This window comes from Sphaerodactylus townsendi, linkage group LG02 (genome assembly GCF_021028975.2).
Source record: "Sphaerodactylus townsendi isolate TG3544 linkage group LG02, MPM_Stown_v2.3, whole genome shotgun sequence".
In the NCBI taxonomy this organism is placed as follows: Eukaryota; Metazoa; Chordata; class Lepidosauria; order Squamata; family Sphaerodactylidae; genus Sphaerodactylus; species Sphaerodactylus townsendi.
Window position 1 is genome coordinate 129,089,957 of NC_059426.1, and position 20,542 is coordinate 129,110,498.

At 41.7% G+C, this 20,542-nt stretch overlaps 1 protein-coding gene across 1 annotated transcript in view; it reads left to right on the top strand.

The window, feature by feature from the left end:
• Positions 1-360: 360 nt before the first annotated feature.
• Positions 361-20,542, top strand: part of RASGRP1 (RAS guanyl releasing protein 1) — a 79,635-nt gene continuing 59,453 nt past the window's right edge. Inside the window, exons 1-2 of the mRNA XM_048486507.1 lie at positions 361-396; positions 12,123-12,304. Of these exons, the coding sequence (XP_048342464.1) occupies positions 365-396; positions 12,123-12,304 (214 nt within the window). The 5' untranslated portion in view covers positions 361-364. The remainder of the gene's footprint in view (positions 397-12,122; positions 12,305-20,542) is intronic.

Consider the following 20,542-nt stretch of genomic DNA (forward strand, 5'->3'; position numbering starts at 1 on the left):
TGAATTTCAGCTGCCGCTATTAAAGGGACAAAAGTGGGGGCAGCTCCCTAGCAGCGGAAAAAGCAGCTGCCCCTCAGCGATGCCATAGAAACGCGGCGCGGACACGCGTGTAGAGGTGGAGAGCTCCGGGGCGCCTCTTTCTTCTCGTGCCGTTCAAGATCGCGCTGGGCCCGCCTTCGCCCCTCCGGGCTTCGCTCGGGGACGAGCTCAAAATTCGAGGCTCCCAGCAAGGAGCCCGCGACGCCACTGGAGGGCGCCCTCGGGGGCTGGCAGAAATGCCCGGGTTCAGCGGCTCCGGGCTTTCTGCGAGCGGCGCTCCGCGGGGTGCTAACGCAGTTGCCGCGGGGCCGAGGTTGGCGCCGGCATGGACCCCCTAGAGAGCGAGAGCCCGACCCAGTAAGTGTCTTGCCGAAGCCGTTTTCTCGTTCTTTGTTCCTTCGGCGGTCCGCACAGATCTTGTCTTCTGTGCATTTCTTAAGTAAGGCTGAGACGATGCGGAGCAACTTGGAACTTTGCGTCTGCAAGAGAAATAGGTGTGGAAGGCATGTGTCCTCCGTCCTTTTTGTCGGAGGAATGCATGGCTATATAGAGTGGAAGTCAATGGACTTCTCTTTTGCTTCGTAGCCGCATTAGCTCCTCGCGGGGTGGGCCGGTCTCCGTAGGTGGGGGTGGTTGTTTTTTTTTTTTAATTTTAGTTTAACAACTTTGTAACGGAAGAGCTACCTAATCCTGTGTCGGGTTTCCACTTTTTAAAATGTGGTGATGTTCAGTGGCTTAATTTTTAATAGCCGTGAATTTTGGTGCCCTTTTATGAGTGGCCTTGAACAGGCTCTGTGGAAGACAGCATATGTGTGTGTGCAAAGTGCTGTCAAGTCGCAACCGACTTGTGGCAACCCAGTAAGGGTTTTAAAGCAAGAGTCTGTGTCATGCTGGGGTATCTCTTACCTCCCCTCCATCCATAGGCAGGAATGTTGCCTAATACTTCTGTAATTCACTTCTTCTGATAATCTCTCTGGACAGATTTACAGTATATAGCCTTGGAAGGTGTATTCAGTTGTTCTTCTGGTAGTAGCAGAACCTGGTCTATGTAGCTCAATTGCAACTTTTATGTAAGCTGATTGATGTAAGCTCTGATTGATATGTAAAGGGACTTTCTCTCTTCCTTTCCTTTCCATTCCCATGTTTATTGCTTTGACATAGATTGTAGATAACTAGGCTGAATGACCCTGAGAAGTCTCCCTGGCTCAGGGAAAAAGGCCTGTTGGCCTGAGGGGAGAGGCAAGGCAGGTGACTGTATCTATCCCTATCGCAGCCTTGGAGGCGCCTAAGCCTCAAACAACTACTTTCCCCACTTTCTCTGGGAAATTGGGAGGGGTGAATTGGGCAAGGATAAAGGAGCCCAGGAATGCCAGGTCAAACAGAACTGGCTTTCTCAAGCTACTGATTGAAGAATCCAGAGTCTGTTCAGTTCTGAGACCTAACACCCTCCTTGTACCTCAATAAAGTAAATGTATAACTGAACCAGTTTAAGGAACTGAAGTTGATCTCCCCCTCCCTTTTTTTCTGTTCTGTGTTTGATCTCAGAGATTATCACCAGAGGCTTTTCCAAGTTCAACACTAGCATTTTATTACATTTCTAAGGTGAATGGAAAGAGCAGGGAGAAATTTGGTGAGAAGAAAAGAAGCAGTCTTATATATAAATATTAAGATTCCCCTCCTGGCTAGAGATTCGCCCCTCTGTGACCCTCATCTCTCTCACTCAGCCATCTCCTGCACACACAGTTCAGGAGACAAACTAGCTTTGTTTTTAGAGCCTGAGCTAGGAATTCTTCTTTCCCTCTTTGGTTAGAATACGGTCCTTTTCCCTAAAAATTCATTCCCTGCCAATATCACAGGTCTATACATAGAAACTGAACATGTCTGAACCCACCCCGTTTCAAAAATTCACCCAATAAAATCTGTCAGCAGCTCTGGCTGAATTCTAGACTCCACCCACTCCCAGCATATTTAAATGGGATATGTGAGGAATTAACTCTTCACAATCAATTTTTTCCCTGTCTGTGCATGTTCCTAGTTTTGAAGTGGCGTTATACCGAATGGAGTTTTTAGACCTTATTTTCCTCAGGTCAATCACAAGGTGGTTTGCCAATGGCTTCCTCTGCATAATAACCCCGGTATTCCTTGGTGGTTTCCTATCTCAGTACTAATTAGAACTGATGCTACCCCGTTTTCCCGAAAATAAGACAATCCCTGAAAATAAGACGTAGTAGAGGTTTTGCTGAAGTGCTAAATATAAAGCATCCCCCGAAAGTAAGCAAAGTTTTTGTTTGGAAGCATGCCCGTCGAACAGAACACCAGAAAAATAAGACATCCCCTGAAAATAAGACATAGTGCATCTTTGGGAGCAAAAATTAATATAAGACACTGTCTTATTTTTGGGGAAACAAGATATTCAGCTTTTGAGATCTGATGAGATCTGGCTGGACTGGGCCATCCAAGTCAGGACCAGGCAGCACGTAAGACTTCTCAGTAAATAAAGTATACTTCATAGTTTCTCTGGGCCAATATTGGTAGACTAATCGGTTATGATCCTGGACATCTGCAGGACAAACATACTTACTTTCTGAGGCATAAGCCCCACTGACTGCACTTGAGTAGGATTCAGGATAGACCCTCATAGGATTGCCCTGCTGATCACTTTTTGTTTTCATTGTCAAATGCGGATGACAAATAAGGCACAACTATCTAATAATATTATATTCTGCATATTTATTTTTCAGTTTCAAAGTAGTCATAGAATCTAGGTTTGTCTCGTCCCCCCGTTGTATCAGATTCTTCAATATTGGAATTAAAGCTAAGAAAATCATTTTAGCTCTGGGGTGCTGTGTGGTTTCCGGGCTGTATGGCCATGTTCTAGCAGCATTCTCTCCTGACGTTTCGCCTGCATCTGTGGCTGGCATCTGCAGAGGATCTGATAATTTGAAAGGAAAGCAAGTGGAGTATATATACCTGTGAGTAAAGGTCAATATGTGAGGGCATCTGAATAGGAGTGGCCTGGCAAGTGAGTAACAATGAAGAGAAGCATGTGAGTAACAAAAGAGATAGCAAGGTCAATAGGTGAGGCATATGAGAAGCCATTGAAATCCACAAGCACATGGACAATTTCAATAGAAAGGAAGAAACCATGAAAACGAACAGAATTTGGCTGCCAGTTTTGAAAAACACTAGAGTCAAGACAGTGACTAATCAGCTCCACTCAGGCACAGGATGACTACAGACAATCAAAGGGAACAAAGGCCAGACTACTTCTATTCAGATGCCTCACCTATTGACCTTGTTATCTCTTTTGTTACTCACATGCTTCACTTCATTGTTACTCACTGGCCTCCCCACCGCTAGGGTCATGCTGGGCCCATTCTTGGGGCACCTGGGGTGGGGAGAGGCCTCCCAGTTGCACAGCCAGGAAGCTTCTTTCCCCTCTCCCTGGGCACCCGAGGATGGACCCAGCCATGTGACTGGGAGGCTTCTCCCCACCCCAGGGGGTTGTGCTGGCGCCCGAGGATAGACCCGCCTGGAATTCCTGGCGATGCTGTTCCACTTCTTACGGCAGACTCCCCGAAGCCACAGAGCATGTGTCCTGGTAGGATCTTCAGTGATGCAACCTCAAGGCGAGCCGAGCTGGCAGTGTAGGTTTTCTCTCCCTGCTGCAGCTGCTCAGTCTGGAAGGGGGAGCCAGAAAATGCAGGAGGACCAGGCTCTGGGACCCTTGGGCTCTGCCCCTGTGACCTGCTTCTAGTCTTGGTCCAAAGTGCCCAGCTGGCGGTTCAGGAAGGCATGATTCTCCCCCCTCCAAACTGGAAACAAAGCCTACCCCTTTCCAATCGTGGTTGACTCAGATGCTTTTCAAAAAAGCTAACTTTGGTCCAACTGCAGCCTTCTCTTTTTCAAGCCCATGCTGGGATCTTTTTCAGGAACAGTCCTGGTGGCTTTGTGAGATTTGTGAGTTGGAGCATGTTCTATAATGTGATGGTGACTTTGAAATGACCTGATGCAAAAAATAATTGTTTGGTCATGGTGGGGGAGGTGGGCAGCCGCCCATGGGGGGGGGGGGGGCACAAAAAAATCAGATTTTGTCCCAGGGCGCCATTTTCCCTAGATACACCTCTGCTGTACTTTGGACTGTCCCAGAAGAGTGTCTGGAAACTGCGTTTGGAACAGAATGGTATGGCATCAATGTTGACTGGAGTGGATAACAGAGACCATATCACTCCAGTCTTGTTCCATTGTAAACAGTGTTACACTTTACTTCTGGAGTCAATTCAAGGTGCTGGTATTGACCTTTAAAGATTTATATGGCTTGGGACTTGTGTATCTTAAGAACCATTTCCTCCTGAACGAACCTGTCCAACTCTACTGGTGAGCTTTAGGAGGTTCTGTCAGTTGAGGTGAGACTGGTGGCAACCCAAACAAGGGTATGGCACCAAAACTGTGGAATTCCCTCCCCTGGGAGATTTATCTGTCCCCCTCTATAGAGTAGAAAGACAGGATAAAAATATTTTAAATAAATAAACAAGCATTGCAGGCATAAACTCAGACAATGAAGTAGCTCACACAAACAGCATACGTGATTATGTAAAATCCTTCGGGGAAGAGGCAGCCTAGAAATCTAAAATATAAATAAATAAATAAATAAAAGCCCTTCCAAAGGCACTAGTGTGGTTATCAAAATATGGATATGTGGAGTACAGATACACTAACTTGGGCAACCCTGTTTGGTGGGAATATATGTTAACTGTTCTGGTTCAACATTGTCTATGCCAGATACATTCTGGAATTACTTGTTCCTGATCTCATTGCTGCTCTTCCTGTTGCCCAGAAAACTAATTAGTCTCAGGTATCAGGGTAACTGTTGAATTGTAAGGTTTCTGAGAGCTCCCAAATGTTTGGAATTAAGAGCATTTTCAATATTTATTAATGTTTTTGTGTCATATGTTGACTGCATATTCCTGGTTCTATCTGCTCATTTTTCTTTCTCACCTTCTTTGACAGCATGCATGGAGAGTTGGAAGACTTGCACTTATTGTGTGAATAATCAGTATGAACTTAATAGCTGCTTTAACAAAACACATTTTACTGGAATTATTGGGTTGGTGATATAAATGCAGAGGGCTGAGGATGCTGAGAGAAGCCAAGACTGATAAGGCCACAATTGTTAAGGCCATCACTTCTGCACTGACAAGACTTTTACAGCATAACAAAGGGCTTGGGGGTCCTTCCAAGATGGGAGGCTTAGAGACAAGAGATTCCCCTTGGATGATATTGCCTTAGTTAAACCCTTGGCAAATGCCCTTTTCTCCAGTTTAATTTCAATCTGACAGTAATTCAAGCGAGCTAATGGTCTACATCAATCCCTTTTGGAAGACAGTTTCTGTCTACTTCCTTGCCCTGTACTGACCTTTGTCCTTTTATAGTGAAGGAAACTTCTGACTAGCTTGATGGCTCTACTGAATGTTTATTAACAGCTTGTTAATAAGCTTCAGTTTGTGGTTAGATACAATTTAATAAATAGTGTCCAGCTACCTGGCCAGCTATGTGCTGCCTTGAGGGCATGATTGTTGGCTGGCTGAAGCAGCGGGTCACAGACAACTGACCTCTGCAGCCCAGCAGGGAAAAAGAGGCTGGGGCCTTGGTGCAGATCCCTTATATGGGGCATCTCCCAGCACACTGCTGGATATCACTTTTGCACAGCCTGCTGTTTGACTGGCCAACAGTTCTGCCCTAAGGTCAGCTCATAGCCAGCCAGCCAGAATCCCTGCTCTACGTCTCCCTCCTGGGCAACAGTCTTCTTCCTCAAAGAAATTAATCCATTTTCTCAGCAGTTTCCCAGTTTGGCTTATTCTATTTGGGCAACACTTTTAAGTCTTACTTGACACTACTATTTGACCATAGCTGCTTTTATTCTTGTTTGTGTCATTTTAAGTTTGTGTGAAGCATATTACATAATTGTTGCAAATAATCTCCAAGCTTCAAGAAGTAATTTGCTATTCCTAATAGGACTTTCCAGTCTCTCTCTCTCTGTGTCTCTCTGTGTCTCTCTCTCTCTTTGGTCAATTTAAAAAATATTTCTCTTGGCCACAATTTAGGAGAAATCTGTATCTAAATTTGAAGAATGCAGGTAAAAGAAAAAATGCTTCAGAAAGAGTTTACAAATTAATAATTAACACTACTAGGGATGGATAGCAACCATCAACCTGACAAGATCAAAAGAAAATACATTGTTCTATAGCTATTTATTTTGTTTTTGGAAAAATCATATCCCGTTCTTCTGAAACTCTTAGTGGATCTCAATAATGTAGCCAATACTAGTTAAAACCCAGAACAATTTAATTCTTACCTCTCCTTCCTGTTATCATTCTGCTAAAACATAATTACCTAAAGCCAGTTTTAAAGAACAAGTTTTTTTATGCTTCTTTAAAAACAAGAAAGTTGGAAGTTGCCTAATTTCTTCTAGTAATCCATTCTGCAATGGAGCTGCTACAGGAAATGCTGGTCCTCTCACCAATTTGAAACATACTTCTTGATGAGAGGGAACCAACAGTAAAAATCTTGGATCCATACCAGGAGAGGTAGTCCTTCTGATATATGAGTCATATGTCATCAAAGGTTTTAAAGTTCATAATTCAGATTGCATTTTATTTTATATTTAATTTGTTTTAGTATCTTGGAAGCCATCTTAGACATCATTTGATGAAAAGACAGCATATGGAACTTCTAAATAAATAAACCTTTGCTACTTTACTGATCAAGCACACTATCCAGATTGCATTTTAATTATACAACAAGTTCCAACCCGCCCGCCCCCCCCCCCCCCCCCCCCCCAAGACTGTTCGAAATACGGGATGATCTTATAGGTATGTAAGTTCTGAGGAAAACAACAATGTTTACTTTTGAATGCTGATAATTTATTCTTTCAGAAGAAGTGTTGGCCACTAAGATCAGATAAGACCCAAGAATTAAAGGATTGAGAGTAGATGGAAAAGAATTTAAAATGAAATTCTATGCTAATGACACAGTAATGATGATTACAAACCCATGTTTGTAAATGAAATATTCAACAGAAAAAATGACTTATTTGGACCCTTATCAGAACATAAAATCAGTAGAAATTAGACAAAAAATATTTTGAAATTTTTAATGAAGCAAGAAGCCGAATAAATCAGTAAGAACACTGGTTGTGATGTGACATCAAACTGAGTGAAATACTTACAAATAAAGTTTACTGGACAAAATGGGACATAATTTAAAGATAACTGCAAAAAAAGACATGGATACAAGAGGATATTCAAAGATGGACTAAATGTTCATGGCCTTAGAAGAAAACCAAACTTTACCAATATTGAACTTTTTATTTCAAATGCTACTAATTCATATACAGGGAAAGAACAAGAAAGAATGGCAGAAACAAATTAATTAATCTGGAATGACAAAAAGTCAAGAATTAGGTTTAATGCCTTGCAAGATTATTATTATTTTATTATTATTTATTATATTTGATATCCCAACCCTTACCTTTCAGGTTCACGGTGGCGTACCACAGTTTCAAAACAATGTAAAAACTTTTGACATCTCTTCCTAAACAGTATAACAAGAGGCAACATTTCTGAAACATCTCATTAAAAGATGAGAAAAAAGGAGGAGGACTGGCAGTACCTAATATTAAATTATATTATCAAGCTGTGGGCCTGATTTGGATTGTAGACTGGATTAAGACCAGAGGATAATAACATTAGAAACAGCAGATTTGGAAGTACAATTACATAATTAGTTCTCGACAGAAAAGTTATTGAAGAAAAAAATATAGTTCAAAATGGGAATCATATAATTCAATATGGATGGTTAAAAATTTGGGACACAGCACAAAAAAGAATAAATCCTCCAATATCTTCCTTAATGCTGTTACCCAAGGTGGAGACACAGTCTCTCAATATAGAGGGGAATATTAGCTTAGAGCGGGCTGCTTATTAATGTTGTGAGAGGCTGGGTAAGGAATCTTTAATACCAGTGTATACAAAGATCAGCTTTCAGAAGAAAATCCACAGAGAGGAATATAATGAAAATTTTACAGACTTTATTGTAGGGATAAGAGGTTCACAAGCACTTGATTCAATGCAATAAACACACACACACAGAGTTCCTAATATATAGATAGGTTGGAAAATAGATTTGGAATAGAAAGGGGTGCTGAATATATGGGTAATACGACCTGAAGAAGAGCCAGGGTTCAGAGCCAAACGACCAGCGTTTGGTTCCAGGGGGCAACGCGTTGGACACAGCATCAAAGATGGAAATGTGTCAATGGCACCGGGTGATTGGCTCTTTGGAGGGTAGGATATTTATTGGGTGAAGGATTACCTGTGGGGGTGTCAGGACAACCTTTGGGGGGTGTTAGGACAACCTCTGGGAACAGAGGCGTATCTACCTAGGGAAATGAGGTACCCCATGTCCCTGGGCGCAACCATTCCAGTCATGTGTGAGCACCAAAACGTACCCCCACAGACTGAACCATTCAAGCTCCTAATTCAAGCAAGCCTCAACTTAAATCAGCGGCAGTCGGTTGCCTCATGTTGCCTGTGCCTGGTCGTCTCAACCCTGCCCACTCTATATGGTGGCCCAGAGTGTCCGGGGGTGAAGTTGGAGTCCCCTCAGCTCTCCTCCGAGCTCCACAGCTGTGCAGCACCTCCTGGACCGCAAGTCACCAGGACAATGGGGGACTCTGCCTCTGACTCAGCAAGCCTTCCTGCCGCTGCCAGCCTTCTCCCCTCCTGTAGGGCATCCACGGGCTGGCACAGGAGAAGGGAAGGCTGAGTCCAGCAGCAAGGAAACAGCGCTGCCAGGTGGGGTGGTGGGTGAGCCAAGGAGAAGCTTGCCATCGGCCCATCGCTGACCACCCAACAGTGGCCAGACCAGGGGTGGGACCACTGGGTGACAACCTCCTCATGCCAGGCCAGCACAGGAGAAGGCCGCACCTGGAAAGGAGGGAAGCTGCGGGTGCTTCTCTTCCCCTCACCTACAGGTTCCCTGGCGCTGCATGTGCAGGGATGGGCTTCTCCTCCCATCCCTGCACCTGAAGAGCTGGGGAAGCCACGGGTACACCGGTGTGCAGAGACGAGGAGAGAAACCTTCATGCTTCTCTTCTCATCCCTTGTGCATGCTGTGGGTGTTGCTGGGCAAGGAAGAGGGACTGGTCACTGTACAGATGGCTTCTCTTCCCTGCCTAGGCAGCAGCCCTGGCATGAGAGAATCTCCCACCCCTGCTGCTGCTAGCTCAAGTAAGTAGGGGTGTGAGTATGAATGGGTGGGGGTGGGGCGCCATGCCACATGTGGGGGAGGTGGGCCCCGTACGCCTTTATCTGGAAGGTGTCCAGATGGATCATTTGAGAAACAATAGAGTGAGATGGTCTGAAGAAGTTAAGTTACAGAAGGGAGTATCTGAGTTGTTGTTGTTGTTGTTGTTGTTGTTGTTGTTGTTATTATTATTATTATTATTATTATTTATTATATTTATAAGCCACCCTCCCCCGAAGGGCTCAGTTAAGATAGTCAAGGGAGGCAATGACATCAGGAGTATTCTTGTGGCTGGAAATGAGTATCCATTTGGCAGGGCTACTGTATTGTGCTGAGAACACATTCTTCCTTGGCTATGGAGCAGAAAATGTGCTGATATAGCTAGCAAGCTGAGAGCATGAGAATTGGAAAACAATTCTTGTAGGTAGACCTGGCTATTGCCAGAGAATGGGCTCTCCATCTCTGCAACGCCAGCATCACCTTTTAGGCTGACATGCAGGCAGGGATACCTGTGAGTAAGCACCCCCCCCCCCCCAATATGCCAGGGCAGTATGGTAACAATGCCACCTATAGAAGCATATTCTGAGAATCGTGATGAAGAATGCTGATTTTATAATTTATGGAGCTATATTAGATGCTCAAGGAGAAATGTGTAGCCCACTGCCCCACTCCCACCACCAAAGAGGTTTGTGGAGGCATGGAGAGCAAAAATGAAGAAAACTTACTGATTGTGCTGTAAGCCCCCTATATAGCCAATGGACTGCAATTGCCTTTTTGGTGGCACAAGTCTGTGCCAGCAAAAGGGGGTGTTCCTGACCTGAAAGTCCTCAGCAAGTTGGCTCTGCCTTGGGAACACCTCCATTGGCACTGGCGCGGGCTCCTGCAAGCCAGAGCACCAGCGCAGCAGCGGCATTTGCTCTTGACTGCAGCTCCCTGTTGCCGGCACAAGTGTCCCTGTCACTGGCATACGTGCCACTTGCACCACATGGAATGGCATTCTTGCTGGCAATGGGATCACACCGGTTCCACAGCCATTTCGCTGTCCCCTTCTGACATTGAAAACAAGAATAAAAATTGCAAAGTAAAATGCTGGAAGTGTAAGGAATGGATGGATCCTTTTTCCTATGTGGTAACCATGTGAAAAAGTGAAAAAGTTTGCAGAAATACAAGTCTTAAACATTAAGTTTGTTATGGACAATACTGTTAGGTATATACCAAAGGCCATTTTAAAAGCTTTGGAAGAACTGTTCAGATATTTGATGATAGTAGCTAGGATTGGCAACAAAGTAGAAGGAAAGGGAATGTCCTAGCTTCGAGGTCTGGGAAACCAAATCAAAAGAATACAACAAACTTTGGTGTTTCAAGAATTCCAAGAAAAATGGAAAATTTACTGTTCATATTACTTTTAAAAATAAGATCAAGGAAGAAAGGTTGAAGAAATTTAAAATATATAAGTATGCTTTAGCATTAGAACATTATAGGTTAAAATTGATATTAAGATATACAGTTTATTATACAGAAACTAACGATACTAATTATATATCAATGTTTATTTTGTATTAATATCTTTGATTAATATTTTGCTGGTGATTTTATAGCGCATCATTTATGTAAATATGTTTACTTTCTAATGCTTAGAATTGTATGTTAGAAAAGATCTGTTTTCTTTTTTACCATTTTTTCCTATTATTGTCTTTATTTTCTGTTGCTACTGAAAAATAAAAAAAATAAAAAGAAAGGCCTGTATGGCAGCCAGTCACGTGGAAGGCTGAGTTTTGGTAGAAACTGGTATTTCCCTTAGTGTTCTCAGTATTTTAGAGATGGAGAATTATAATTCCCCTAAAAGTTTTCTATTTTAACATAGTATTTTATGTTAGTATTTTAACATAATCCCATGGAACATAATCCCACAAAATTGAGAATTTTGAGCTTTACTTTCTGCATAGCCCCACCTTGAATTCCTGGCTATGCAGAATATGTCAAAAGGATGGAAATGGAATAGCTTTTTTATATACCACCATTTTAAAAAATTACATTTTTGGAGATTTTGATAAATGAAACACACTTTTGCTTCTGCTGTTTTTTCTGTTCTAAATGTATTCCCCCCTAAACTTTTCAAACCACTATCAGGGCTATAGAACAGATAATATGCATCTTTGGCCATTTTGAAGGTCGTTCTGGACTGCGGAATGTGTTTCTCTTAAATGGCAGAGAGAGCTTTGCCTTTGACCCGTACATGTTTAGTGGAAGTTCTGTGATGGCTCTTCTTGCACACATGCAGCTCAGTGGTAACCCTGCTCTTTTAGAGTTCCTAGTCTTGAAGAAAGAGCTCTACGTGTTTACACCAGTATGAATCTATACAGACATCCAAATGACCATGTGTAGAGTTTGACCATGGCCTGCCCCCTGCTGCCTCCTTCCCTCCCTCCCCCGGAGTGATCAAACTACTTCCATTGTTGATGTGGAAAAGAGGTTTGTGTGATTGGTCTGCTTGTGAAATCTCCTGTATCATATTCTATTTAGAATGTCAGTAATGGATAATGATAATGATAATGAAGAACTCTTTCAGCTATAGAGGCACATATAAATGCAGGGAAGAATCTTTTACAAAAGTGGGGGGACTTTATTTGATTGGTTTTCCAAGTGGGAGGGGGATGTATAAGTAACACAATTCATGGGAGTCTCTCCTTTTCCAACTTGCTGTAGAGGCTCTTGTGAAATTTCTCACTTAAGTGTTGGTGTTCTCATACGTTTCTGGGGATTTTTTTCCTCTTTAGGAAAGCTTCACAGGGATGCAGTTCTGATCAGAAGGCAGCTGTTGAGCTGAAGCAGCTCTGTCAACATTGCTTCCATTCAGATCTTGCCCAGGCTGCTGAGTTCAAAATAACCATGTCTCTGGGGCACTTAGCCAAGGGAGCCAGCCTAGATGACCTTATTGATACTTGCATTCATTCATTTGGTGAGTTGGGTGCTTTGACTTTTCTCAGGTTGTTTTGTTGTGGCATTTTAGGTAATTTATTGCGTAGTGTGTTCGATAATAGTCAGGAGAGACTGACATTTTATTATTGCTCTTATTAATGTTTGGTTTGATGCATATATGATTTTGTGAATATATTTCTGTTTGTCTTTTGAGAGCTTAGAGTGGTAACTGTACCGATACTGCCCTTGCAGACATTCGTAAGTGCACCAGAGTTATCAATGTTTCTGGAATTATTTTATTTTCCTTCCCTTGAGATATAGAATCTGAATATACATTAGGCACATAGATATTTTTTAATAAATGCATGCTTTTTCTGAACAGAGTTGAAATGTTCAGATCTAGATTTGGTGTTGTATGCTGTTTTTTTTTTTTTGAAAACTTGTTTGATAGTACAGCTAAATAAATTGTCTCGGTGGGGGGCTGCTGCTTGTTGTTTTAACACGAAAGAGAATAATTTAGCCTTTTTGTCAAGGAGAGGGAAATGAAGTAAAAAATGTCGATGGAACAGCTTTTAGCCAGCATATGAATTATTCATGTTTTTTTAACTTCAACAACAGGATACCTTTGAATAGATTTAGTACATTAGACACTTTAGAAGTATATTCTGAGTTATTATCTATTAGCTGTATTGCAGTTTACAATTCATTATATACACAAGGGCAAAGTACCGTTTAAAATTGGGATTCCGATAAAGACTTTTGAGTTTTCTCCACACTGTTGCTTATATTGGTACTGCCAGTCTTTTTCATGCTGTGGACTGGACATTTCAGAATAAACAATTTATTTGTTCATGTCCCATTTATGTCTAGTTAATAACTATAAACACACAGTTGAATGGCTACATTGTTCCAGTTGCAGTTAAGTAAAATTCATTTTATCTCTCTGTGTAGGAGGAGAAGAATAAATGATGTGAAGCACAAAAAAAATTGGCCAAACTGTTCTCATTTTTGTCCATTTGCATGTGACGTAATATACTTTGATAGCTTTCATTCCCGTGAAGGATTTGGAGGAGCTGAATAAGCGCACACTTACACAGCACTCTACCTTCCTGAATCAGGCACCAAACAATGACTCATCCCCCAACACTTCCATGGGAAAGGCATGTGCTGTTGTTCATTTATGACAAAGCACTTACAAAACCAAACACATATCTCGTGAAGAATTAAGTGGATGGGAATTCACGTTGTCATAGTGCCTGGTTCTTTGTTTCTGTACCAGAGGTATTGGATGAAATGAATTTGTTTCTTCCACAATGCCACTGAAAGACCACAGCCTCACACTTCCAAGGCTATCTAAGCAATACATTTTTGTTTTTATTCTATATAAAGTATATTCAGCTAAATACAATCTTGAGCTCAAGGCGCTTGTTCTATTAGCATTCCTTTTACAGCAGTATTTAAACAAAGCACCAAAAGCAAACCATTATTTATAGCTTGCATAAATGATGTTTGTATGGACACAAGCAGTATTGGTTTTGATATGAATTTCTTTCTAGCTAAACAGTATGATCCCTTGCAAAATTACGCTGTAAGTTTAGTTCCAGTTGAGGTTATTTGCAAGTATCATGTAGAACCCAACTGCAGGCATACGTGGTTTCTAAATTGTTCTGTTGAAGAAAACAGGGATTACATATCAATTTTACAGATGCTATTAAAAACTGTATTTTCTTTTCTTTGTTGATGTCAGATTGTATTGGTATCTTCCCAAGATAAATTGAATTTATATCTGACCATAATCTTATGAGTCTCAAACTCTGTGCTGTGGTGGCTAGGCTGCAGGAAACATATTTTTTAAAATTAAAAGTGAATTGTTTAGTCACACAATTGAAACAAGCAGTGATGTTCCTCCAAAGCAGGTTAAGTTTTATTTTAAGAACATCCACTGTGTTAAAAAGAAACTATCTTGGAACTTCTTAACTTTTAAAACAGCCATGAATTGAAGGTGGTACCACCAGATAAAGGTCTTAAGGAAACATCTCAGTTATTTTTGGCAACAATAAGCATTGGAAATCAGTGGAGAGTAAGGAATTAGCAGTTTTCTGCTCTGTTACTTTACATTGAATAAGTAGTTCCTGTTGGGTTAATAACATCAAATAGCTGGTTATCAGGTAGATCTTCTGTAGATTTGGTGTCATACAAAAAAATTCTTGGGATTCTCACATTTTATTTTTTCACTCTAAAATTTGTACAGTCTTTGTTTTGATGTATTTCAGATAAAACAGTTAATTTTGTTTGCTTTTGTGTAGTTAAATGTTAGGCGAAATAATGAATGTGTAGAGATTCTGGTTGAAATACATTTATTATCATGTACCAAACATGTCAGAAAGTAGATTATTTCTGCAGTATTTAGGAGCTGGTTCATTTGAAAATCTTGTCTGAGTTTTAAATGAATCTTAAATCTAATATACATATAGTTCTGTTCCTCTGAGTATCTTAGAGCCCCATCCAAAGGGGGGGGGGGATATCCTCTTCAGGGAGTGCCATGCAACTGTGCTGGCGGATTCCCACTCCCCAGGGAACTTACCCTGGCTGAGGTGTGATACCAGCTGTGTGGCTGCACCACCCCATACCCTTGGCACTGGAATGTGACACTCCATGTCACGTCAGCATCCTGCTGCCACCAGCATAGCAGTGAGCAGTACACTCGCAGTTCATACCCCACACTTAAGTCAGCATTTTAGCTGGTGAAGGTGCAGTGTGGCCCATTGGAGCTTCTCAGTGGTGGGGAGGCTTTCTGACCTCTCCACACTGCCAGGAAGCCTCCTTGAGGGCAACAAATGGGCGCCCGGCTTGTGGATGGGGCTGCCCCACAATTCTGTTGCTAGGTTTTTTTATGTGTGTATGTGAAAGAAAGATTCATCGAATCATTTCCAAAACTGTATTTGGTTTGGCAGTCTGGAAATGGCTTGTAAGTGTATTTCTTAACCTTGTTTTGTTTTAAAATTTTGTTCTGTTTTATATGCCAATAAAGGCTTGTGTTGTTGTTGTTGTTGGCTTGTAAGTGATGTATAAGTCTTGAATGGTTCACAACGATTCAGAGTTGCCATAATTGCAGTTTGGTACATATTGTCATTTTGAACTGAGCTTCCAACTAGCATTGTATAGTATATGATACACTGTAAGGAATATCCGGTTTCCCTGTAGACAACATAGAAGCATAGAAAAAGCCTAAATCAAGATAAAATCTATAGATCAATGCTACATTGTGTAGGTGACCTAATACTCCCCGTAACTGGATATTTTGCCCCTTAGATCTCCATGGTAATTCTTACTTGGTACTGCTAATCTAGGGTTTTGTTAAAAATGCTGTAGTCAGTGGGTCTCTCAACCATGTCATCCACGTAGATCAGGGACTTGGCAGAAAGCTATCAGCTGCTTGAGTAAACACAACTTCTCAAGATTAAGCTTGCTTTCTTGTGCTGAGAAGAAGGCAGTTTGTATGAGGCAGCCTCTGATCAGTATATTCTGTTCAGGTGAGGCATTAATATTTATGGGTATCCTAAATATTTTGAATAGGTGGGGAATTAAAGATCTTTAGTTTCAAAACCTATATTTCCTGCTGCATTTGAATTTCCAGGCTGTGCTCATAATCAGCAGATTTCTTTTTAAGAACACTTTATGCCTCATTATTTTCTCTGGAATTCTTCTGCCAAAAAGAGTTGTTTTGCAGCCATGACGTAGGTATTATTTTGCACAGAGCTGCGTAGGCACTTGGTGTGTCCTTATTTGGTTCCTGTGATCTCAGAAATTTGGAGATACAATAGCAGTTAAGGAGAGCTTGTTTGGATTTCAGTCTTTTTTGCCTGTTTGTTTTTTTTGGGAGGACACATATGTCAAATGTATAATAAACCACTAATTTTTATTTGTTTTTGAATAATATTTTAAATATTTATTTTGCCTTTTTGTAATTTGCTTTCAGTTTTTAAGAATGAAGAAGTCCCTTTGTAAAGTACTTCATGTAAAGTACTTCATGCCACATGTTGAGATATTCATCATGGAAAATTAAGAAACAAATTAAGTATGTTTGCAAGGGAAATCCACCAATTTCCTATGCAGTTATTGGAATTTAATTTTACTCATCTATATGTTTAGCAAACGGCTACAATAAGTTGTGCAGCAGCAGTTACCATGTTTTGTATGGCAGAGATGTGTGCTCAACACCGGAACAAACATTTTTTCCCTTTTTTTCTCTTTTAATCAGTACAGTGTGTGCCTTTTGTCTTCAAATGTATAAGACTTTGTTCTGTACACATGACTCTGTTTCCAGTAAAGTGTTTTAAGTGTTAAGATTTGTTTTGTATTAAAATGAGATTAATCATTGAACATTTAACTCATCCTAGTGTAATTTTGACAAAAATGGCATAAAAACTTCAATGTTGCTTGGCAACAGAATTGAAGCTAATGGGGAAATAATCACATTGCAGGAATAGAAGTCTTCTCAGAGTCCTTTACAATGCCAAACACTAATTTAGTTAACAAGGGATAATTTTGTTTAACGAATGTAGAACAGCTTTCTGATAAATCAACATTTTCCATAGGAGCATTTCTTCCATGACTATGAAAGTTTACCTTAAGTTTTAAAAAACAGTTAAAATTGAAAAACACAAACAACTTTCCTGACTTTTAGTGAACGTACAAGTATTGATGTTTACTGAAGAATTCCCATCTAATGTGATTCGATAAAACTATTGAGTTAAAAATAGTCTTTTTTAGTGTTTGAAGTCAAGTGGGTGAAAAGTTATTTTGTGCAGCTTAAAAGCTTTTATGGTTTTTCTGTGGACTAGGAAGAGTGCATTTCTTATACTCTGTGTACAACATGATGCAGCAGTATCAAAAGAGAACCACAAAAATGTCTGTCGAGTAAATCTTTTTGTTGATTTGGCTTTATCTGCTTTCATCTCCAAGCCCATGACATCATGATATAATTGTGTCATATAGTCGAGTGGAGTTCAGACTAATTTCAGTCTCGTTATTGTCTGTGGAAAATGAGTCTCAGTGTTATTATTTGGAACACATCTATAGCTGTATTAAAAACTATTTACATAATGAATACAAACTATGTTGAATTTTTTTAGAAGTGCTTATGTTCTCATGCTTGTAGACACCCATGGTATTTTACTTCTTTGGCTGTCACTTGGCCAGAATCAATTACAATTAGGGTTAACAACATCAATGTGGGGTTCTCTCAGAATTACAACTAATCTTCACATTACAAAGAACAGTTCCCCTGGAGGAAAATTTCAGCTTCAAAAAGTGGTCTTGTCATCACATCCCCACTGAACTCTCTATCCTCCCCAAGCTCCACCCATCCTATAATCCATTTAGCATAATGAACAGAGTGCAGCCTGCATTGCCTGGTGGAAGTGAAAGGATCCTGTTTTTGCCAGGGAAAATAGTGCAGATTCTCTTTTAGCCCCAGAGAATCGAATTTAAGCACTACTTTTGTCAAAACCATTATTGCCTGCAGAATCAAACACAACACAGGAAACAAAATGGCAGATGTAACTTTACAAACAGGCAAGTCTTGCTTAAAGTCATCTGGGGCAATATAAATGATATTTTTTCAACGTTCTATGTTTGATACTGTAGGCAATAATGTTTTTTTTATGAAAATGGTACTTAAATACAGTTATCTAAGGCTAAAAGAGACTCAAAAGGTGAGACTCAAAAGGAACAGAGCATAATAACTACCACCAAATCTCCAGGAATTTCCTCAAATGGGGCTGTTTCTGCACTGCCAGAGCAGCAGGACTGCATTGGCATGGTTCATGCCAATGCAAGCCCCGGGGCCATTCGCATGGATGGACCTGCTGGCTGCGCAGGTGGTGAAGCAGGCTCCGCATGGCCGCGCAGCCCCCCAAATTCCTCCTTACCTCCTCCTGGCTTCTGTTGCTCTGTGGAGGCCAGGGGACATGCCCCCATGGCCAGAGTGATGACTGCAGGGATGGAGGCCAGGAGGTGTCCCTTGGCCTCCACAGAGTGACGGAAACCAGGAGGAGGTAAGGAGGCATTTGGGACCAGTGCATGGAATACGCTGGCTTCCACCCAGTGCAGTCGCCCAGCACCAGATGGAAGTCGGCATATTCCAAAAATACGCTGTTTGGGGTGGTGGAGGAAAGAGCAGCACTGCATCGTTTTGGCAGCTCCGCCTGTGCAAAGTGTCCCCCCCCCCACACACAATGTTTTACTGGGCTGGATCGGTTATTCTGGCCCGGGAAGAAAGGGCCTGGAACTTGCATTCCTGTTAGTGATGCTTAAAAGTGCTTTTGTGATTTTTTTGGGTCCATTTTTGCATAATGTCATGCAGTATATTTCTTTGTATATGTTAGACTCTTGTCATTAAGAGAGTATCATTGAGAAGTATCAGTAGAGTATCACTGAGGCCAACCAGAAATTAACCAGAGAAAGGGTTATTATTATATTACCAGTGGCATAGCTGCCACAGGGCGAGGCAGGGGGCTGTGCAGTCACATGAGGGCAGAAAATCCCACACATATTCCTCCCCCCTCCCCTGGCCCAGCAGAAGCCCAGAGCAGCCTGGAGTTCAGCCGACTGCTAAGAGCAGCCAGCTGAACTAAGGTAAGTAGGGGTAAGGGGCCGTGGGGGGCATGGGGGCAGCCCAAAGCAGCTTGGAGTTCAACTTGCTGCTCTTTGAAGCCTGTAGTTCAGCCAGCTGCAAAGAGTAGCCAGTTGAACTAAGGTAAGTGGGGATGCAGGGGTGGGGGGTGCACTATTTTGCCACAGGCACCATTCCCTTTCCACACCACTGTATATTACACACTTTATACAGTGTTAGGGCCTTAGAGCATAGACTGTAAGTGGTATCTTACTCAAACTGCAAATCAAATACCTGATTAATGTGGAAATAAGTTCTTCTGCAATAAACACAATTTATTTTTAAGCAAATCTACTTAGGAATGGAGGAGTGTCACTTGATTATGCCTGTTCTGAAAACATGCACCAAGCTTGTTAGATTTAGAAAATGAGGTGGAGGGGGAGCTGTAGGCTATACGTTGGCAACCGTATAAGAAACTAATCTCTGTTATAGTATAAAACAATGCACCCTTACAAGATGTTTCTAGGACAATCATCTTATTTTAATATATCAAGGGATTTCTAAATGAGAGACCACTGAATTTTTATAATAATAGGACAATAATTGTCCAGGAACTCTTATCACTAGACTCCCACCCACCAGCCTCATTGCCCCACCACCCAGCACAGCGCCCAACCTGACAAGGCCCCGGGCCTTACCTGCAAGGTCTGAGCAACACTGCAGTCCAGAAGACGGTGCCCAGAGAAACCTGGGACAGAAACATCCTGGCTCAGGCTCCTGGGGTGGGGGCAGGGTCAGCAGGATGCCAGAGTGACCAGCAAACAACAGCCCTGACATGGCCAGTGAGTTGCACCTGCTGGAGTGAAGACACAGTCTTCGAAGGGGGGGGGGGCAGGCAGGACAAGAGCCTAGCACCTTCCAGGTCCTAAAGCTGCCTGATGCTGCATGGGCCAGGAACTGGGGCTTAAAAGCCCTCTAGGTCAATAGGCTTGAGAAGGGGCTGGGGCTGGGAATAGAGACTATGGGCAGGTTGGCAAAAGGGAGGTGATATAAAGTCAAGGGTTCTGATGGCCAGGGAGGAAAGGCTGGTGTGCTAATGCCCCTGTGAGGGCCCTCTGAGCAGCCAGTTTAGGTTGGACCTCACCATTAGAGGTGGTGATGAACCCTTTCTGAGGACACAAGATGGAGTCCAGTGGGCTGGATGAGCAAGCTGGGGTGGAAGCAGAGACCCTTGGACCAGGCAATGATATATTTTTATTTTACATTGGTGTTTATTTTTAATCCAGTATAACTGTATATCACATTTAAATTCAGCCTCCTACGCAACATTCTGTAGTATTAATACCTACAGATTTTATTCCATTTTGCATTTACTTAGTGGTTTCTTTTTTTTTACATAGCAGGGTGTGTGGTTTCTCTGACAGGTATGCAAACGGAAATGAGAGTGAGTTTTCTACAGCCTTCTGCTTCTTCAGACTGAAAGAAATTGAATAGACTTTTAGTATGTATTGGAAAATGCAAGAGCTGCTCCAGATAGTCATCTTTAAAAAAATACAAATTGTTGGTTGCATTCTGATGTTTGGATGAAAACAATGAGAGTGAATGAATTTGTGGAGGTTAGATTTAACTGCAAAGCAAGCCTAACAATATCTTTAATGTCTT